The sequence below is a fragment of the Anomaloglossus baeobatrachus genome, chromosome 12 (assembly GCF_048569485.1).
Source record: "Anomaloglossus baeobatrachus isolate aAnoBae1 chromosome 12, aAnoBae1.hap1, whole genome shotgun sequence".
Taxonomy (NCBI): domain Eukaryota; kingdom Metazoa; phylum Chordata; class Amphibia; order Anura; family Aromobatidae; genus Anomaloglossus; species Anomaloglossus baeobatrachus.
Genome location: NC_134364.1, coordinates 53132992 through 53155234, shown reverse-complemented (window position 1 = coordinate 53155234; position 22243 = coordinate 53132992). Strand labels below are relative to the sequence as shown.

The following is a 22243-nucleotide window of genomic DNA, read 5'->3' as shown; positions in this document are numbered from 1 at the left end:
TACGGGCCCGAGTCATAGTGGAGCCGACTTCAGGAGGAATACCAGAAGCCGTCAAAATCCTGGACTCAAGAGCCACACCGTCAAATTGAGTGCCGCAGAATTCGAGCGGAAAAACGGACCTTGCGAGACTAGGTCTGGACGATCTGGAAGATGCCACGGCATCTCTACGGACAGTTGGAGCAGGTCCGGATACCAAGCTCGCCTGGGCCAGTCCGGTGCAATGAGGATGACTCGACGGCCCTCCATTTTGATCTTGCGCAGGACTCTGGGCAAGAGAGCTAGAGGGGGAAACACGTAGGACAGACGAAACTGGGACCAATCCTGAACCAGAGCGTCCGCGGCGAAGGCCTGAGGATCGTGGGAGCGAGCCACGTAAACCGGAACCTTGTTGTTGTGACGGGATGCCATTAGGTCCACGTCCGGAGTGCCCCACTTGCGGCAGATTGACTGAAACACTGCCGGGTGCAGGGACCACTCGCCACCGTCCACGGATTGACGGCTGAGATAATCTGCCTCCCAGTTTTCTACACCTGAGATGTGGACTGCAGATATGGTGGACTTGGAGTCCTCCGCCCATTGAAGAATGCGTTGGACCTCAAACATTGCCAGGCGGCTGCGTGTCCCGCCTTGGTGATTGATGTAGGCAACCGCTGTCGCGTTGTCTGACTGGACTCGAATGTGCCTGCCCGCCAACAGGTGGTGAAAGGCTAGGAGAGCTAGAAGCACAGCTCTGGTTTCCAGCACATTGATTGAAAGGGCTGACTCGGACGGAGTCCAAGTGCCCTGTGCTCTGTGGTGGAGATGTACCGCTCCCCAGCCGGATAGGCTGGCATCCGTGGTGAGAATCACCCAGGACGGAGTCAGAAAGGAGCGCCCTTGGGACAGGGAGAGGGGTCGAAGCCACCACTGAGGAGAGCTCCTGGTCCGTGGCGACAGAGCCACTAACCTGTGTAAGGAGGAAGGCCGCTTGCCCCAACAGCGGAGAATGTCCAGCTGCAGGGGGCGCAGATGGAACTGGGCAAAGGGAACCGCCTCCATGGACGCCACCATTTGACCCAGCACCTGCATCAGGCGCCTGAGGGTATAACGGCGGGGCCGCAGCAGAGAGCGCACCGCTAGCCAGAGAGACTGCTGTTTGACTAAGGGCAACTTCACAAGTGCCGGCAAAGTCTCGAACTGCATCCCTAGGTACGTGAGACTCTGGGTCGGAGTCAGGGTGGACTTGGGAAGATTGACAAGCCACCCGAATTGGGCTAGAGTGGCGAGAGTGAGCGAGACACTCCGCTGACAGTCTGCGCTGGATGGAGCCTTGACCAGAAGGTCGTCCAGATAAGGAAGCACTGCCAACCCCTGGAGGTGCAGGACCGCAATCACTGCCGCCATGACCTTGGTGAATACCCGAGGGGCCGTGGCTAACCTGAAGAGGAGAGCCACGAATTGGAAATGATCCTCTCCTATCGCAAAACGTAACCAACGCTGGTGTGACACTGCGATTGGCACATGTAGATAAGCATCTCTGATGTCGAAGGACGACAGGAAATCCCCTTGGGTCATAGAGGCAATGACTGATCGCAGAGACTCCATGCGAAAATGCCGCACCCGGACATGCTTGTTGAGAAGCTTGAGATCCAGGATGAGTCGGAAGGTACCGTCCTTTTTTGGAACTAGGAAGAGGTTTGAGTAAAAACCTCTGAACCGTTCTCGAGCAGGAACTGGTACAGTCACACCGTTTGCCTGCAAGGATGCCACGGCCTGTGAGAAGGCGGCGGCCTTGGAGCAGGGGGGAGTTGAGAGAAAAAATCTGTTTGGCGGGCGGGAAAAGAATTCTATCCTGTAGCCGTGAGATATGATGTCTCTCACCCACTGATCGGAGACTTGCTTTAACCAAGCGTTGCAAAGTGGGAGAGCCTGCCACCGACTGAGGACGTGGCTGGAGCGGGCCGAGAGTCATGAGGAGGCTGCCTTAGTGGCAGAACCTCCTGCGGACTTCTGCGGACGCGCTTTTGGGCGCTAGTTGGATTTCTGATCCTTAGCTGAGTTAGCGGACGAGGCGGAAGGCTTAGAGGATGACCAGTTGGAGGAACGAAAGGAACAAAACCTCGATTGATTCCTACCCTGGGCGGGTTTCCTGGTCTTGGTTTGTGGCATGGAAGTACTCTTCCCGCCAGTAGCTTCCTTAATGATTTCATCCAGCTGTTCACCAAACAGCCGTGAACCAGCAAAAGGGAGCCCAGCAAGAAACTTCTTGGAAGAAGCATCTGCCTTCCACTCTCGAAGCCACAAAATCCTGCGGGTAACAAGAGGATTAGCTGAAGCCACCGCAGTGCGGTGAGCAGCCTCTAGCATTGCAGACATGGCATAAGATGAAAAAGCTGAAGCCTGAGAGGTTAAGGTAACCATCGCAGGCATAGATTCCTTGGTGAGGGAATGCATCTCCTCCAGAGAAGCAGAGATGGCTTTGAGAGCCCACACTGCTGCAAAAGTCGGGGAAAACGCGGCCCCCGCAGCTTCATACACAGATTTGGCCAGAAGGTCAATCTGACGGTCAGTGGAATCCTTAAGTGAGGTGCCGTCAGCCACCGACACAACGGTCCGGGCTGAGAGCCTAGACACCGGAGGGTCTACCTTTGGGGAGTGAGACCACTCCTTGACCACCTCAAGTGGAAATGGAAACCGATCATCAGAACCACGCTTTGGAAAGCGTTTGTCAGGGCAGGCCCTGGGCTTGGTCACAGCGGTCTGAAAACTGGAGTGGTTAAAGAACACACTCTTCACTCTCTTAGGCAAGGTAAACTGATGTTTTTCTGCCAAAGAGGGTTGCTCCTCTGACACTGGCGGATTGAGATCCGGCACAGAATTAATAGAAGCAATCAAGTCACTAAGATCTGAGTCACCCTCAGAGAAATCGATGGGATACATAGCCTCAGAGCCACCCGTGAGGGCATCCTCCTCATCTTGCGAGTCAGCTCTTGAGACAGAGCCGTGGGATGAGGAGGGGGAGGAAACCCTGCGCCTTCTCTTAGAAGGACGGGGTCTGGGACCTGATGATGAATCCTCTGTGAGCTCTGATGGACGGAGGTCAGAGGATAGGAATCCTCTGTCAAGAGTATTAGAGGCACCCTGTGAGGAGGGCTGATGCATATTCATCAAAGTCCTGGACAAAAGTCCCATGGACTCAGCAAATGACTGGGATATGGACCTAGAAAAGGACTCTACCCAGGCCGGGGGTTCAGCCACAGGTGCAGCAGCAGCCTGAGAGACCACTGGGGGTGAGACTCCAGGCTGTGGCACCGCCAAGTTAGAGCAACCATCACAGTGTGGATAAGTGCTCGGCTCAGGCAGCAGGAGCTTACATGCAGTGCATACTGAATAAAGCTTTGGAGCCTTGCTCCTTGTGTGAGACATGCTGCTGGAGTGGGGGCTTTGCAGAGAATGAACCCCAGGGAGAATATACAGAGGTCCACAACCGGAGACCGGCTGTGGCTTACCAGACCGCTGGGCGCGGTGTTGTGTGCCCTCCAGATCCCGAAGCCCGGTCCCCCAGTGCACAGCACCTCAGCAGAGATGCAGAGTGCAGAATGTCCCAGAGCAGAGTGAACTCTGCGTGAGAAATGGCCGCCGGAGCGAGGAGAGGGGGCGGGACTAGGGGGCGTTCCTATAGGAGAGCGGGAACTGGAGGACTATAGAGACCTGCAGGGGAGGAGGGACGCCCCAGCAGTGGGGAGTGTCCCTCCCCTGTGTAGAACGGCCGCCGGGAGGAGCCGAGCCTGTCCCTCTGCATGAGTGACATGCGAGGGCAGGAAAACAAAACTAGGCCTCCGGCGAAGCCGGGTCCTAAATTTAAGCGGCGAGGCCGACAAGCAGGCACCATCGGCGCGGTTCTCAGGCAAAAGCTAGAGAACCCGCCGGAAAAGGCAAAATAATCATATACAGCATACTCTCCCCATACAATAAAGAACCGGGACCCCCAACACATAAACGTCTCAGGTACTTAGCTGCTGAGACGCAGGGCCAGGTCCCTGGGGATGAGTGCTCCGGTCCAACAGGATCCTCAAGGGGCTGTGGATGGAGACCGGACTCCTGCCAGGCATGGAGACCGTGCTGGCTCCCACTTCAAGCCAGAGCCCAGGAGGGATGGTGAAGGAGCGCGGCATGTAAGGCTCCAGCCTTGGAAATCAACCTTAACAACACCGCCGACACAGTGGGGTGAGAAGGGACATGCCGGGAGTCCAGACTTGGACCCGCTTTTCTTCAAAATCTTTCCAAAAATCAAACAAATCAGATGAGAATGCATGTGTGGATGTATGCCTCCTGAACACAAAGCGATAAACTGGCTAGATCTGGTTCTCCAGGGGGTGTATAAGCTCAGAGGGAGGAGCTACACTTTTAAGTGTAGTACTTTGTGTGTCCTCTGGAGGCAGAAGCTAAACACCCATGGTCTGGGTCTCCCATAGGAACGATAAAGAAAAGAGGCATTCAAAGAAAAGAACACGGTCCCTACAGTCAAACATGGCGGAGGTTCCCTGATGTTTTGGGGTTGCTTTGCTGCCTCTGGTACTGGACTGCTTGATCGTGTGCATGGCATTATGAAGTCTGAAGACTACCAACAAATTTTGCAGCATAATGTAGGGCCCAGTGTGAGAAAGCTGGGTCTCCCTCAGAGGTCATGGGTCTTCCAGAAGGACAATGACCCAAAACACACTTCAAAAAGCACTAGAAAGTGGTTTGAGAGAAAGCACTGGAGACTACTAAAGTGGCCAGCAATGAGTCCAGACCTGAATCCCATAGAACACCTGTGGAGAGATCTCAAAATGGCAGTTTGGAGAAGGCCCCCTTCAAATCTCAGGGACCTGGAGCAGTTGCCAAAGAATAATGGTCTAAAATTCCAGGAGAGCATTGTAAGAAACTCATTGATGATTACCGGAAGCGGTTGTTCGCAGTTATTTTGGCTAAAGGTTGTGCAACCAAGTATTAGGCTATGGGTGCCAATACTTTTGTCTGGCCCATTTTTAGAGTTTTGTGGGAAATGATCAATGATTTGATTTTTGTTTCATTCTCTTTTGTGTTTTTTCATTGCAAGCAAAATAAATGAAGATAATAATACCAAAGAATTTGTGATTGCAATCATTTTCAAGAAGAAACTGAGTATTATCTGACAGAATTGCGTGGGTGCCAATACTTTTGGCCAGCACTGTAGCTGGATACAAGAGATACACGGAAACCCACTACTGGTATAAGAAGTCCTTACCAGTCATATCTTCATCACTGCCTTCATCAATCCCATCTTTGTCACTATCAGATGAAAGTGCAGGTGTCGACATCACAGCAACGGTCTCACGTCTTAGAAAAGAAGAAAATAATTGTTCTAAAATGTATATATTTAGTAAAACCGATAAAAACATACACAACTAGTGCAACTGCCATAGTCCATCCGCACGGCCCCGGAGTAGATCAGATTATGTCCGGCTTTATTTTCTCTCTACTAAATCACAAAAATAACATACAAAAGGGGGTTACCTGGCATTTGTGGTCTTGTTTGGTGCACATTTTTCCCCCACTTTCCCGCGTTGCTTTATTTCAGCGAGTCTTTGGCGCATGTTGATTGTCATCTCTGAGCTAAGACGCCAGATAAAAATGCAGCTGGAAAAAGAGAGTGTTCAGTATAGAGGTTTTTGGCCATGGTCATTAGATCAAAAAAGAGAATTTTGTTTACTTACCGTAAATTCTTTTTCTTATAGTTCCGACATGGGAGACCCAGACCATGGGTGTATAGCTTCTGCCTCCGGAGGACACACAAAGTACTACACTAAAAGTGTAGCTCCTCCCTCCGAGCATATACACTCCCCGGATGACAAATCCAACCAGTTTAGTGCAAAAGCTGAAGGAGGACATCCACCCATAAGTAGAGATAGAGTAAAACCCGGAATAACCGGAACCTCTGTCTACAACAACAGCCGGTGAAAACACACCTAACAAGAAAGCTGCCAACAGGCAACAGGGAGGGTGCTGGGTCTCCCATGTCGGAACTATAAGAAAAAGAATTTACGGTAAGTAAACAAAATTCTCTTTTTCTTCATCGTTCCTTATGGGAGACCCAGACCATGGGACGTCTCAAAGCAGTCCATGGGTGGGAATAAACAGAAACTGAGAAGTAGGCAAACCTAACTTCACAAATGGGCGACAGCCGTCCGAAGGATGCGTCTGCACAAGCTCGCATCTGCCGAAGCATGAGCATGCACTTGGTAGTGCTTCGAAAGGGTGTGCAGACTAGACCAAGTGGCAGCCTGACAGACCTGCTGAGCCGTAGCCCAAGAGGCACCGACAGCTCTGGTCGAGTGCGCCTTAATCCCCGGCGGGGGAGGCACCTGAGAACATTGGTAGGCATCGGATATGGCCGACCTAATCCAACGAGCTAGGGTCGGTTTAGAAGCCGAGAGACCCTTGCGCTGACCTGTGGTCAGCACAAAAAGAGAGGTGCACCGCCTAAGAACAGCGGTGCGTGACACATAGATCCGGAGCGTCCGCACCAAATCTAAAGCATGCAACGCTTTCTCAAAGCGATACACAGGGGCCGAACAAAGGAAAGACAATGAAATGTCCTGGTTAAGGTGGAAAAGAGACACCACCTTAGGGAGAAGGCCGGAGTCGGACAGAGAACCACCTTGTCTTGGTGAAAAAAACCAAAAAGGGTGACTCCGAAGAGAGCACAGTCAAATCAGAGACTCTCCTGAGAGAAATTATGGCCACCAGAAAAACCACTTTTCTGTGAAAGACGAAACAACGAAACCTCCCTAAGAGGCTCAAAGGGGGGTTTCTGTAAGGCCGTGAGGACCAGATTAAGGTCTCAGGGATCCAGAGGCCGCCGGTAAGGCGGAATGATGTGAGATGCGCCCTGCATGAAGGTGCGCACCTGGGCCAGCCAGGCGATACGCCGCTGGAGCAACGCTGACAGAGCCGAGACCTGTCCCTTGAGGGAATTGAGGGACAGTCCTAGCTGCAGACCGGGCTGTAGAAAGGACAGGATGGTCGGCAAGGAAAAACGGCCAAGGGGCATGGCCGGAAGAACGACACCAGGACAGGAAAATTCTCCAAGTCCTGTGGTAAATCCTGGCCGAGGAAGACTTCCGAGCCTGAGTCATAGTGAAGATGACCTCGGAAGGAATGCCTGAAGCCGTAAGGATTCAGGGCTCAAGAGCCACGCCGTCAATCTGAGAGCCGCAGAATTCTGGCGGAAAAACGGACCCTGTGAGAGAAGGTCTGGCCGGTCCGGGAGATGCCACGGCACCTCTACGGACAGACGGAGCAGGTCTGGGAACCAAGCTCGCCTGGGCCAGTCTGGGGCGATGAGTACGACCCGACGGCCCTGCATTCTGATCTTGCGCAGGACTCTGGGCAAGAGAGCTAGGGGGAAACAAGTAGGCCAGACGGAACTGGGACCAATCTTGAACCAGCGCGTCCACTGCCAAGGCCTGAGGATCGTGGGAGCGAGCCACGAAAACCGGGACCTTGTTGTTGTGCCGGGATGCCATTAGATCCACTTCCGGAGTGCCCCGCCTGCGGCAGATTGACCGGAACATTGCCGGATGCAGGGCCCACTCGCCGCTGTCCACGGTTTGACGGCTGAGATAATCTGCCTCCCAGTTTTCAACGCCTGGGATGTGGACTGCGGATATGGTGGACTTGGAGTCCTCCGTCCACTGAAGGATACGTTGAACTTCCAACATTGCTAGGCGGCTGCGAGTCCCGCCTTGGTGATTGATGTAGGCAACTGCTGTCGCGTTGTCTGACTGGACTCGAATGTGCTTGCCCACCGACAGGTGGTGAAAAACTACGAGAGCTAGGAGTACAGCCCTGATTTCCAGCACATTGATCGAGAGGGCTGATTCGGACGGAGTCCAAGTGCCCTGTGCTCGGTGGTGGAGAAACACTGCTCCCCAGCTGGATAGACTGGCATCCGTGGTGAGAATCACCCAGGACGGGGCCAGAAAGGAGCGTCCCTGGGACAGAGAGAGGGGCCGAAGCCACCACTAAAGAGAGCTCCTGGTCTGTGGCGACAGAGCCACCAGCCTGTGCAAGGAAGAGGTCCGCTTGTCCCAACAGCGGAGAATGTCCAGCTGCAGGGGACGCAGATGGAACTGGCAAAGGGAACCGCTTCCATTGACGCCACCATCTGACCCAGCACCTGATGGAATGACGGCGGAGCCTCAGCAGAGAGCGAACCGCCAGATGAAGGGACTGCTGTTTGACTAAGGGCAGCTTCACAAGTGCCAGCAGAGTCTCGAATTGCATCCCTAGGGACGCAAGGTCCTGGGTCGGAGTCAGAGTGGACTTGCAAGCGTGGCGAGAGTGAGCGAGACACTCCGCTGAGAGTGAGCGAGACACTCCGCTGACAGTCTGCACTGGATGAAGCCTTGCTAGAAGGTCGTCCAGGAAAGGAATCACTACCAACCCCTGGAGGTGCAGAACCGCAACCACTGCTGCCATGACCTTGTGAATACACGAGGGGCCGTGGCTAACCCGAAGGGGAGAGCCACGAATTGGAAATGTTCCTCTCAGATTACAAAACGTAGCCAACGCTGGTGTGAAACTGCGGTTGGCACAAGCAGAAAGACATCTCTGATGTCGATGGATGCTAAGAAATCTCCTTGGGTCATTGACTGATCGCAGAGATTCCATGCAAAAATGCCGCACCTGACATGCTTGTTGAGAAGCTTGAGATCCAGGTCGGAAAGCACCGTCCTTTTCGGGGACTAGGAAGAGATTTGAGTAGAAATCTCAGAACCGTTCCCTGTCGGGAACTGGTACAATTACTCCATTGGCCTGCAAGAATGCCACGGCCTGTGAGAAGGCGGCGGCCTTGGAGCAGGGGGGAGTTGACAGAAAAAATCTGTTTGGCGGGCTGGATAGAATTCCATTCTGTAGCCGTGGGAGATGGTAACCCACACCCACTGATCGAAGACATGTTGAAACCACACGTCGCCCAAGAGGGAGAGCCTGCCACCGACCAAGGACGAGAGGAGGCTGCCTTGGTGGCCGCAGCTCCTGCGGACGTCTGAGGATGCGGCTTCATGCGCCAGTTGGTTTACGGACCTTGGCTGAGTTAGTGGACGAGGCCGAGGGCTTAGAGGACGACCAGATAGAGGAACGAAAGGAACGAAACCTCGACTGGTTCCTGCCCTGGACAGGTTTCCTGGGTTTGTGGCATGGAAGTACTCTTCCTGCCAAAAAACTTCCGTAATAATTTCATCCAGTTGTTCACCGAATAGACTGGTCCCAGCAAAGGGAACCCAGCAAGGAACTTCTTAAGAAGCATCTGCCTTCCACTCTCGAAGCCACAGGAGCCTGCGGATAGCGAGGGAAGTAGCCGAGGCCACCGCAGTGCGGTGACAGTCTCCAGCATGGCAGACATGGCATAGGATGAAAAGACTGAAGCCTGGAAGTTAAGGCAACCATTTCGGGCATAAAGTCCCTAGGTGAGGGGATGCATCTCCTCCAGAGAAGCAGAGATGGCTTTGAGAGCCCACACTGCTGCAAAAGATGGGGAGAACGAGGCCCCTGCCGCCTCATATATAGATTTGGCCAGAAGGACAACCTGGCGGACAGTGGGATCCTTCGAGAGGAGCCGTCCGCCACTGATACAACTGTCCGGGCTGAAAGCCTAGACACCGGAGGGTCCACCCTTGGTGAATGAGCCCACTCCTTGACCACCACTGGTGGAAGGGGGAAACAGTCATCAGAACCACGCTTTGGGAAGCGTCTGTCAGGACAGGCTCTGGGCTTGGTCACAGTGGGCTGACAAACTGGAGTGGTTAAGGAACACACTCCTTGTTCTCTTAAGGTATACTGATGCCTTTCTGCCAGAGTGGAATGCACCCCTGATACAGGCTGATTGAGGTCCAGTACAAATATAATGGACGCAATCAAATCATTAGCATCTGCGTCACCTTCGGACAGATCAATGTACATGAAGTAGCGTCCGAGCCCCTAGTAAAAGCATCCTCCTCGTCCTGCGAGTCGTCTCGTGAATCAGAGCTGCGGGACGAGGAAGGAAAGGGGACCCTGCGACTCCATTTTAGGAGGACGGGGACTGAGACCAGATGAAGAATCTCTGTGAGCTTTGCTGAGCGAGCCGTAGCAGCAGAAGCGCCCTGAGAAGGGGGCTGATGCATGCTCAGCAGTGTCCTGGACAGCTGTCCCCTGGAGAGAGGGATTCTGCCCAAACCGGGGGATCAGCCACCGGAGCCGGAGCAGCCGGAGGGACCACTGGGGATGAGCCTCCAGGCTGAGGCACCACTATGTTAGAGCAGGCATCACAATGTGGTTAAGTGCTCGGTACAGGCAGTACGAGCCTACAGCAGTGCATAATAAGAACAGCCTTGCTCTGATGTGAGAAATGCTGCAGAAGTGGGGGCTCTGTCCAGAATGACCCCCAGCAGAGTATATAAACAGAGTATATAAGCAGCTGCACAACCGGAGGTTGTGGCTTCCAGACCGTTTAACATAGGGACATCTCTGTGCCCTCCAGATCCCCCAGCCCAGGCCCCCATTTGTCACAATGTGGTTATGCAGACATTGAGAACGCTGAGAAAATGGCGCTGGAGCGAGGAGAGGGGGCGGGGCCTACTCTGAGAGCAGGATCTGGAGGGCAAATGAGGTATACAGGGGAGGGAATCTTTCCTCAGTGAGGAGTGTCCGTTCCCTGTGCTGAACAGCCGCTGGGCGGAGCCACACTGTCCCACTGCACTGACTGACATGCAGGGGTAGAGAATCGAAACTAGGCCTCAGGCGAAGCCGGGGCCTAGATTTAAACATGCGGCCAGCGTGCAGGCACCATCGGAGCGGTTCTCCAGTGAAAACTGGAGAACCGGACGGAAATGTTAACACAGTCATATAACACACTCTCCCCAATATATAAAGTACAAGGGACCCCTGGAAAGACCACTGTCTGTGGTAATAACGTCTCAGTACTTAGCTTGTGAGACGCAGGTGCCAGGTCCCTGGGAGGTGAGCACTCCGTCCGGCAGGATCCTGAAAAGGGCTGCGGATGGAGACCGGTCTCCTGCAAAGCAGTGAGAACCGTGATGGCTCCCACTTCAAGCCAGAGCCTCAGGGGATGGTGAAGGAGCGCGGCATGTGAAGGCTCCAGCCTTGTAAAATCAACCTTAACAGCACTGCCGACACAGTGGGGTGAGAAGGGACATGCCGGGAGTCCAGATTGGACCCGCTTTTCTTCCAAATCTTTGAAATCAAAAATCAAAATTCAGAGGATGCATGTGTGTGTGTGACCTCCTGAACACAAAGCATTGAACTGGTTGGATTTGTCATCCGGGGAGTGTATATGCTCGGAAAGAGGAGCTACACTTTTAGTGTAGTACTGTGTGTGTCCTCCGAAGGCAGAAGCTATACACCCATGGTCTGGGTCTCCCATAAGGAACGATGAAGAAATTTGTTGCAGCAATGGGACACAAATCTGCAACAATTAACAGTACAATGTGAATGGTTTTTCTCTAGCGCTTTATTGGAGGGACACAGAGCCTCACAGGGGGGGGACACAGAGCCTCACAGTGGGGGGACACAGAGCCTCACAGGGGGGGGACACAGAGCCTCACGGGGGGGGGGGACACAGAGCCTCACAGGGGGGGGGGACACAGAGCCTCACAGGGGGGGGGACACAGAGCCTCACAGGGGGGGGACACAGAGCCTCACAGGGGGGGGGACACAGAGCCTCACAGGGGGGGGGACACAGAGCCTCACGGGGGGGGGGACACAGAGCCTCACAGGGGGGGGGGACACAGAGCCTCACAGGGGGGGGGACACAGAGCCTCACGGGGGGGGGACACAGAGCCTCACAGGGGGGGGGGACACAGAGCCTCACAGGGGGGGGGGGACACAGAGCCTCACAGGGGGGGACACAGAGCCTCACAGGGGGGGACACAGAGCCTCACAGGGGGGGACACAGAGCCTCACAGGGGGGGACACAGAGCCTCACAGGGGGGACACAGAGCCTCACAGGGGGGGACACAGAGCCTCACAGGGGGGGACACAGAGCCTCACAGGGGGGGACACAGAGCCTCACAGGGGGGACACAGAGCATCCTGCTGCCACTAAGAGACTGACACTAGGCAAAAAGTTAACTCCTCCTCAGCATACACCCACCAACGGACAGTGAGATAATCGGTTTTTGCTTAGTGTCCTTAGGAGGCAGACAGAAGTCTGCTCTCAGCCCTGTTTGTAAGAGCACAGTACTGAGAACATCACCCCTCTCTGGCTGCCAGGCAGAACTCTTATTCTCAAACGCTTCAAGATCATTTGGGCATCGAGGCAGATGGTCCTTGTCACCTTTCTCCAGCCCGCTCCCCCCACCACAGCGAAACGTATGCAGGGAGATAGAAGAAGGTACCCAGTGACTGCAGCAGTAAGTATTTCAGGATCATGATCTAGATTCATGTATCTTCTCTTCACAGATCTTTTTGACTGTGTAGGCATCTTGGGGGGTTTTGGCCTTCTGACATATCCAAGGCCATCGCTCTTCCTGGCTTAGTTCCTAGGACCTAAGGCAACTGGGGATAACTTCTTAAGGGTCTAGTCCCTTAAGGTGGCTTTACACACTGCAACATCGCAAACGACATCGCTGTAACGTCACCGGTTTTGTGACGTTACAGCGACCTCCCCAGCGACATTGCAGTGTGTGAAACACATCAGCGACCTGGCCCCTGCTGTGAAGTTGTGATCGCTACAAATCGTTCAGGACCATTCTTAGGTCCTTTGTTTCCCGCTGTGCAGCATGCATCGCTAGAAAGTTTCAGTGTGTAAAGGGGACTTTACAGCGACTTCCCTTTCAAAAAGCTGCTTTACAACATCCCCAACAACCAGCTAGGTTGCTCTGCTGGTCCGGATCGCTGTTGCGTCGTTTGCCAGATCTGTCTGTTTGACAGCTCACCAGCGACTCAACAGAGACTTGGGGAGGTCGCTATAACGTCACAAAACCGGTGACGTTACAGCGATGTCCTTTGCGATGTTGCAGTGTGTAAACCCAGCTTAAGGGCTTCAATGTTGGATCAATTTATTAATTTAGGCTTCTCCTTTTCTGGAACCAAACAACGTTTTAGAAGGCACGTTATGCTCCCTGACGCACCCGCCCCCTTTTCCTCTGCAGCTTGTTTCTTCTCTCATTCAGGCAATATCAGACGCACGGGCTCCCTCACGATTCTTTTTTGTTCTCCCCTCCTCTTTGTCTAACAAATCCTGGGCTTTGATCTAGCAGCTATTTTTTTCCTTCGCAGGAGGAGTCTTTTGCGCATTTTTAGTCCCCACATATTATAAGCCGGCTGGAGCTGTGTGCATGGGCGAGATCTGTATAGCACTGGCAATGACGCCGACTCTTGTAAATCATGTTATCATGCCAACAAGCGCATGATAACAAGCTAAGTGGGCCGACTAGTCTGGGGAACCCAACGCCCCATTGACTAGTGAAAGGGTTAATTTGCATATCATAAAGGGACTTTAAAAATACTTTGAGGTCTGTTTGTGTGTGCAATTTAACAAAGTCACTGTAAAGCAGGTAATTTAGCTAGGAAGATACCACTGATGTTGATTCTGGGGGTACGAGGACCTGTTGGGTTCCCCTTAGCTTCTCCTCAACAAGGTACATCCACCAACTGGTACGAAGCTGATCAATTAGTGAAGGAAGTGATAGGAAGATACAGCTTCTGGTGGTTTTGGGGGCATGGGGTACATATCAGGTTCCTCTTAGCTTCTCCTCAACAAAGGTACATGCACCAACTGGTACGAAGCTGATCAATTAGTGAAGGAAGTGATCGGAAGTAAAAGCTTCTGGTGGTTCTGAGGGCACGGGGGACCGTTAACTTTTTGCGTAGTCAGCTTTCTAGTGGCAGCAGTGTACACTCATGGGTGTCTGTGTCCCCCAATAAACACAGAGAAAGCAATTTTAAGATTAGTACTCAAAATCCTCTTTTCTAACCTGCATGCATATGTAACATAAAAGAAAAATAAACAAACCCCAAAGCCTTAAAAAACAGATTTTCATAGCAGAGTTCACACTATCAATGCATTATCATATAATATGGTGAAATTCAAATTGTTGTGCAATTTGGTCTGATGTCGGATCACAATGCAGGGACTGGCCGCAGCCAGAGCGCAACAGCGTCATATTTTGCTATGAAATGGTAACGCTCAGGTGAGCCACGATCAATCCATACATTGCGATCCAACATTGGACGTGTGAAAGAAGCCTTACACTTAGGTTCTCACCTGTCTCCAGACACAGATATCAGATGCTTGCAGTCGTTGGTAAACTTCATCGCGGTCACAATCTCTGAAAGGGCAAATATACAATCTGTGATATTGGTGATCTTGTCAAGTGCTATATATTTCCATGATTTTATAATTGATCGCTACCTGAATGTCCAAACATGGTGGCCACGCACTCCCCAGTGTAGAAATCAAAGATGCACAAGTTTTTGTCTGAGCAGCTGGTTGCTATATAGAGGCCGGATGGGTCTGTCTGTACCTAAAGAGAGCACGAAAGTGTCAGCTATGGCACAAAGGGTAAAATATCCTAATTCCTAGGATAAAAGTAAAGGTAAAGTATTAAGGACTTATGCGCAGAATCTGCACAAAGTTCCAAAGAAAGAAAAACGAAAAATTAACTAAAAAGTTACAAATATTAGTTTCTAGATTACATAGCACACTGGTGGTCGCATCATTAGTTTTTTAAATTAATGGGTTATTCCTATAAAAATAATATTTATTTCGGTTCTGGAGATTACACAACTGTGGCCGAGCTACATTCGCCTGGTAACAATATTCATCGGTGATGAAAGCGGTAGTAGCCCCAATGGAACCCGATGGAAAACATAATGGCACCTTGTCTCTCCCATTTTCAGTTTTAAATGTCAGAAGGCAAGAATTCATTTTTTAGGGTGGCTATGTGGTTTAATAAAAAATAAAAAAAACAAAAAAACCCCAAAACAATAGATCTGAGGAATTTGTCATGAAATGATTACTTTAATAAAGTACAGTGGAACCTCGCTTAACCAGTAACCCAATTAATGAGAATTTCGCTTAACAAGCAAAGCTTTCTGTAAATTTGTAACCCGCTTTACGAGAAAGCTTTGCTGTATGAGCGAAATCCTCACCGCACACACTTCCGGTTCTGTACATCCACCGTGCTCTAACCCGCACTTGCAGTCCACACAAACACACACATGTACGCACAAACACACACATGTGCGCATAAACACACACATGTACGTACAAACACACATGTACGCACAACCACACACATGTGCACACACACGCATGCACATCCTCGCGGCGAACTACAAGACCCAGGAGGCCCGCGATGGAACGGAAGGTAAGGTGAGCATATAATATAATATAATATAGTGTACCTTCCGTTCATCGCCGGCCTTCTGGGTCCTGTAGTTTGCCGCTGCGCTCCACTCCAGGCTGTGCATCAGCATCCATAGCGACGAAGCAGTAATTTCCTCTCAGATGCTACTCAAAGGCAGCGCGCTGGCCAATCAGAGGCAAGCGGCTCTGCCTTTTATGTCAGCTCTCTGGCTGCAGAAGTTCCTCCCTCGTCGTTATGGTAACCCGATACACAGCCCGGCCCCGTACCAGAGAACAGCAAGTCCCAGTAGACCGGCGATGCAACGGAAGGTAAGGTGAGCATATAATAAGTGCATGCATGTGTGTGCGAGTTTGTGTGAGTTTGTGTATGTGTGGGTTTGTGTATGTGTGGAATGACAGAATAGGGGACCAGGATGGGACATTTAACAAGTTGGGGAAATCTTGCTTTGCTGAACGAGTAACTTAGTTAACAAGCACACTCCCAGAACAGATTGTTCACGTTAAGCAAGGATCCACTGTAGTTTTTTGGACGCCCCATTAAAGACCTGTTGCCAGATCAAATACCTACATTTCTGGCTCTTTTTTTATTCCCACTGCTCCTCCGAATATACCACCTTTTTTTTGTTAAATCTGCCACATGGTTCTAGAGATTCAGGACTTTATTTATATATACAGTGCTCACTTTTATGGCCTTTGCAAAAAAGCGTGGCTCATAGAATCCTCGGGGGCGTGTCTTTCAGCTGCTCTGCATTACCATAAGCCATGCCCCCTTGGAACAGGAAAAAAATTAGCACTGAATAAAAAGGCTCATGTCTCTGGAACTGTATAGAGGTTTAAAAAAAGAAAAAGAATACTTGGGTGAGCAGTGAAAACACAGAGTAATGAATGGCCATTAATGAACTGGTGACAAATTTGTGAAAAAGAACTATGAGAACATAAAAAATATCTGGGATAAAATTATTCTCCTATAAATTGACTCTTGGGAACATAACTTGTCAGGTTAGAACAATTTTCAAGGGAAGACCAGAGGTATCAGATTGCCCTAATAAAAATAAACTGTCCACATTTGGAAGCCATAAAAATAGGAAAAATCCATGTAAAGCACAATATATGGGACATGTGGTTTGTGTGCAGTTCACGGCCTTTAGCAGCCAAGTTAATATGACTGCTCCACATATTCCCTGCAGATCTGAACCCTGTTTGCTGACCGGGCAGTAATGTCAGCAGTAAATAAGGCCGATTAACATTTACTGAGCAAAGAGCCAGAAAAAAAAATAAAAATTCCACGACAGTCTTAAAAAATCAACTTAACTCTTTCCTGCTTAGTCAGCAAGCACAAGGCTGGAGGAATTTGTGCCGAAACCGAGTAAATCAGGGTTTTTATAATGGTCACCGGACAAGATTGCAGAAGGTCACGACGTATGCTCTGCCTAGATGTGCAGAGGGTACATTTACATTTAGGGAATTAAATTCTGCAAATGCATTAAGTCTATCTGACAGGTCTCCCCAGAGAATAGTGTGAGGATTTGCAGATCACTTTCTTTTTTATTAAGCCCTGGCCGCCCTGCCGCAATAATCTGCCTCGCTCCTTTTGCAGGGTAATGGAGCCAATAAACAGCACAATGCACTTACTTTAATGAGCGTGCCATCTTCACTCTGCGATCCCTTGTATAGCTTTTTCTGCTTCCCGCTGCTGATGTTAAATATCCTAAAACAGCAAAAAAATAAAAAAAATTATATATTATATACATATACACACACACACACATATATCTATATATATATTTATATTAGACACACACATATATAATATACTCATATATATATATATATATATATATATATATATATATATATATATATATATATATATATATATATATATATATTTTTTTTTTTAATAATTTTTAATAAAAGTACAAAAATGTTTCTTTTACTGCCACCTGGACTTCGGATTTTATTGCTGGATCCATTTTCATTGTTTGCATATATTATTATGTATACAGCGCCAAATGTGGCTTATGTAAGAAGCGGTAATGTGAAAGCCACATCACCCGTGGGATCAAAATACCACACTAGCCAATATACAGATTTGGGGGAGCCGAGCATGTCTGATATTGCAAAGCTGAAACTAACATCTTTGGGATGGCAATACTGCCAGGTTTGCTTATTGTCATGCTTATTGGACACTTGAGAGTCAATCATTTTAGTAAACACTTCCATATGCCATCAAGGAATACATAACTACACAATAATATGGCGTCATCTCTCAATTACTCCTCTGGGAACTGAGTCAGTAGAATGACACTCGCCTTGTTAATAGGAAAGGATTGCGAGAGTACATAGTGGTAACACCCCAATGTTAATGTCTTCATATATTTCCAGGAGGAATAACAGAGGAACAGCACAATAAAGAGTTCAGATACAATGGTTCTGCAGACCTACCGTTATTTATCCTATTATTTCTTCAAGTTGACCACTAAACCCCTGATATAGTTGTACTTTTCTCTATTAAAAATTTTAAAAAAAGTTTATTTTTTTTTTCTCTCCGCTTCTCCATTAACTATTTGGGATAAAATGATTTAGATTTGTGGCTGTGTTCCCACAGGCTATTGCTGGCCTTTACTATGACTGTTTTATTTTGCTAGTGGTTGAAAATATCCCATTATTTGGATTTCTTTTTTTTTCGTCTTTTAACTAAGACGAACAATTAAACAAATTTATATGACTAGTAAATCTAGATGAAGAGCTAATAAGTCTGCAGGTTCCCAGCCCCTATATCTTGCTGCTCTCAGATTACAAAGCAAAAACTTGCTGACAGATTCCCTTTAAAGTGCTCCTTCAGTTGTGTCAATATTTCGACACTGGTGGGACTATTTTATATTGATATGAAGTTAATTTAGCCTTGGCGCTTGCATTGTCTACATAGGTACCCATGCATACTCAGACTTTAAGAGGGTTGTGTAAATATATATATATATATATATATATATATATATATATATATATATATATATATATATATATATATATATATATATATATATATATATATATATATATATATATATATATACATACATACATATATATATATACATACATATATATATATACATACATATATATACACACACACACACACACACACACACACACACACACACACACACACACACACACACCCCTTCTCATCTATAGAACAACTGTTAAGAGGAGACTTTGTGCAGCAGGCCTTCATGGTAAAATAGCTGCTAGGAAACCACTGCTAAGGACAGGCAACAAGTAGAAGAGACTTGTTTGGGCTAAAGAACACAAGGAATGGACATTAGACCAGTGCAAATCTGTGCTTTGGTCTGATGAGTCCAAATTTGAGATCTTTGGATCCAACCACCGTGTCTTTGTAGAAAAGGTGAAAGGATGGACTCTACATGGCTGGTTACCACCGTGAAGCATGGAGGAGGAGGAGGTGTGATGGTGTGGGGGGGCTTAGCTGGTGACACTGTTGAGGATATATTCAAAATTGAAGACATACAGAACCAGCATGGCTACCACAGCATCTTGCAGCGGCGTGCTGCATCCGTCCATCCGGTTTGCGTTTAGTTGGACCATCATTTATTTTTCAACAGGACAATGACCCCAAACACACCTCCAGGCTGTGTAAGGGCTATTTGACTAAGAAGGAGAGTGATGGGGTGCTACGCCAGATGACCTGGCCTCCACAGTCACCAGACCTGAACCCAATCGAGATGGTTTGGAGTGAGCTGGACCGCAGAGTGAAGGCAAAAGGGCCAACAAGTGCTAAGCATCTCTGGGAACTCCTTCAAGACTGTTGGAAAACCATTTCCGGTGACTACCTCTTGAAGCTCATCAAGAGAATGCCAAGAGTGTGCAAAGCAGTAATCAAAGCAAAAGGTGGCTACTGTGAAGAACCTAGAATATAAGACATATTTTCAGTTGTTTCACACTTTTTTGTTAAGTATTTCATTCCACATGTGTTAATTCATAGTTTTGATGCCTTCAATGTGAATCTACAATTTTCAGAGTCTTGAAAATAAAGAAAACTCTTTGAATGAGAAGGGGTGTCCAAACTTTTGGTCTGTACTGTACATACATACACCATATTGTTCGGACTATAAGACGCACCCTGGTTTTAGAGAAGGAAAATAAAATTTGAAACAAAAAATGTGGTCACGACACACTGTTATGGGGCGAGGATCTGCTGCTGACACGGTTATACTGCCATCCTGATATGTGCTCCCATCTTGCTATATACCCCATCCTGGCATATGGCCACATCCTGCTATATACCCCATCCTGGTGTATGGCCGAATCCTGCTATATACCCCATCCTGCTATATGCCCTCATCCTGATATATGGCCTGCATTCCGTGGCACACAAAAAAAAATAAACATTCATACTCACCTTTCCTCACTCCCTGCAGCATCGCTCCTCCTCCAGTCTGTGCCAGCAGCAGCACCGCTGAATGGAGCCGGCCACGATCCCTGCAGCATCGCGATGTCCTCCTGTCTGTGCCGGCTGCGGCCGTGTGTGGACACGTGCGCACAGCGATCACGTCATCGCTGTAAGCACCACTAGTCTCCACACAGCCACGGCCGGCACAGACAGGAGGACATCGCGGTGCTGCAGGGGAGCGGTGAGTATACTGATTCATTGCACCCCGCGCTGATGATGCGCGGGGGGCAATGAATACAACTACACATTGTCACTCCAGGCTGTAGTTGCCAGGGGTGATCGTGCGGGCCGGCTGTTTACTATCTGCGCATCCCCCGCCCACCTGTCAGCGCCGGCTTCAGCGCTGAGGGATGATGGGCGTGCATACTAAATGATCAGGCCCACATGGTCACGGCAGGCTCTGCTGCCGCCTGCTCATGCCCACGATGACCCGCGGCACCGCAGCACCCTCATTCCCTACAGCCATGCCCTACATGCAGACTATAATACGCACCCCCCACTTTCCCCCAACATTTGGGGGGGGAAAGTGCGTCTTAAAGTCCGAATAATACAGTGTATTATATATCTATCTATCTATATATATATATATATCTATATCTATTTTTTTTTTCCCCTTTTTGGCATGGTTTCATTAACAAATTTGTGCAGTTTGGCTTGAGCAGGCTATTTGTTTTTTTTTGTTTTTTTTTTGGCACAAGGAGTTTTGATGTGATGTGTGGTCATAAATGAGCTAGGAAGAGCGCAGAAAAAGATTAAAAGAAAAGTGGCACAAACTCATATTAAATGGTAAACTCTCAGCCAGCAATAGACAGAGCAACAAAGAGGCTGCAAAAAAGTAAGTGGTGCAAAAATGTTAATGAAACCCAATCACAAAGTTGATTTATAGCTAATAATACAGGCATTTTAGCAGGTTAGTCAACCTTCCAAATGTAAAGAACGGAAACACAAAACTTGGATAGGGATCAAAAACACACACAAAAAAATGAAAAACATCGGAAACTTCATAAAGATTATTGGTACCTGATATTTCGATCCTGACACCCGATGGCAGCATACTTCAGGCTAGGATCCACATCCATGTCATACAGGGTAGTTTTACGTACTATATGGTGTGTGCGGGTAAAATGGACAGACCCTTCCCCGGTCTGAAAGAAAAAAAACAAAAAAAACAAAACAATTTAACACATGGGATGGGGAGCCGACCAGCCGGGGATGGGGAGCCGACCAGCCGGGGATGGGGAGCCGACCAGCCGGGGATGGGGAGCCGACCAGCCGGGGATGGGGAGCCGACCAGCCGGGGATGGGGAGCCGACCAGCCGGGGATGGGGAGCCGACCAGCCGGGGATGGGGAGCCGACCAGCCGGGGATGGGGAGCCGACCAGCCGGGGATGGGGAGCCGACCAGCCGGGAATGGGGAGCCGACCAGCCGGGAATGGGGAGCCGACCAGCCGGGAATGGGGAGCCGACCAGCCGGGAATGGGGAGCCGACCAGCCGGGAATGGGGAGCCGACCAGCCGGGAATGGGGAGCCGAGCAGCCGGGAATGGGGAGCCGACCAGCCGGGGATGGGGGGGGGCGACCAGCAGGGGATGGGGGGGGGCGACCAGCCGGGGATGGGGGGGGCCGACCAGCAGGAAATAAGGAAATTAAACCTATATTTTCTGGAAGATTTTTACAAGACTGAGGGTAGGTGCACAATGCAGAAATTTCTGCACCATTGCCGCACCTCTTGGCAAGAAAATGGAGCGGTAAAAAAATCCCGAAAACGCAGTTTTGTCACTTTTTTTATGTGAAAATATTCAACATGTGCATGAGACTTCGAGATTTTTATAGTTGCTGTTTTCTATAAACCTGTGTCTGCAGATTCTTTTTTTTATTGCACTTTTTTAAAGCAAAAAGTCACAGGGTCCATTAAAATGTTACACGCACTCTAACATTTGAGCAACTATTTCTGACCCCCACCGAAAAAATGTAAAAGAAAAAAAATTCACTGCATAGGTGGACTAAAGTACATTTGCCCAAAAATATGCAACTTTTTAAAAACCACAACGGCAAAAAAGAGAATTTTGTTTACTTGCCGTAAATTCTTTTTCTTATAGTTCCGTATTGGGAAACCCAGACATTGGGTGTATAGCTTCTGCCTCCGGAGGACACACAAAGTACTACACTCAAAAGTGTAGCTCCTCCCTCTGAGCTTATACACCCCCTGGAGAACCAGATCTAGCCAGTTTAGTGCAAAAGCTGAAGGAGAATAGCCACCCACAAGTAAAAACAGAGCAAGAACCGGAACAACCGGAGACTCTGTCCACGACAACAGCCGGTGATAACACGCGGAACAAGAAACTGCCAACAGGCAACAGGGAGGGTGCTGGGTCTCCCAATACGGAACTAT

At 49.3% G+C, this 22243-nt stretch overlaps 1 protein-coding gene across 1 annotated transcript in view; it reads right to left on the bottom strand.

Moving 5' to 3' along the window:
• Positions 1-22243, bottom strand: part of MAPKBP1 (mitogen-activated protein kinase binding protein 1) — a 206699-nt gene that overhangs the window by 44237 nt on the left and 140219 nt on the right. Inside the window, exons 15-20 of the mRNA XM_075330612.1 lie at positions 20873-20997; positions 17008-17083; positions 14419-14530; positions 14272-14335; positions 5518-5640; positions 5249-5340 (exon numbers count right to left, since the gene is read on the bottom strand). Coding sequence (XP_075186727.1) covers positions 5249-5340; positions 5518-5640; positions 14272-14335; positions 14419-14530; positions 17008-17083; positions 20873-20997 — 592 coding nt within the window. The remainder of the gene's footprint in view (positions 1-5248; positions 5341-5517; positions 5641-14271; positions 14336-14418; positions 14531-17007; positions 17084-20872; positions 20998-22243) is intronic.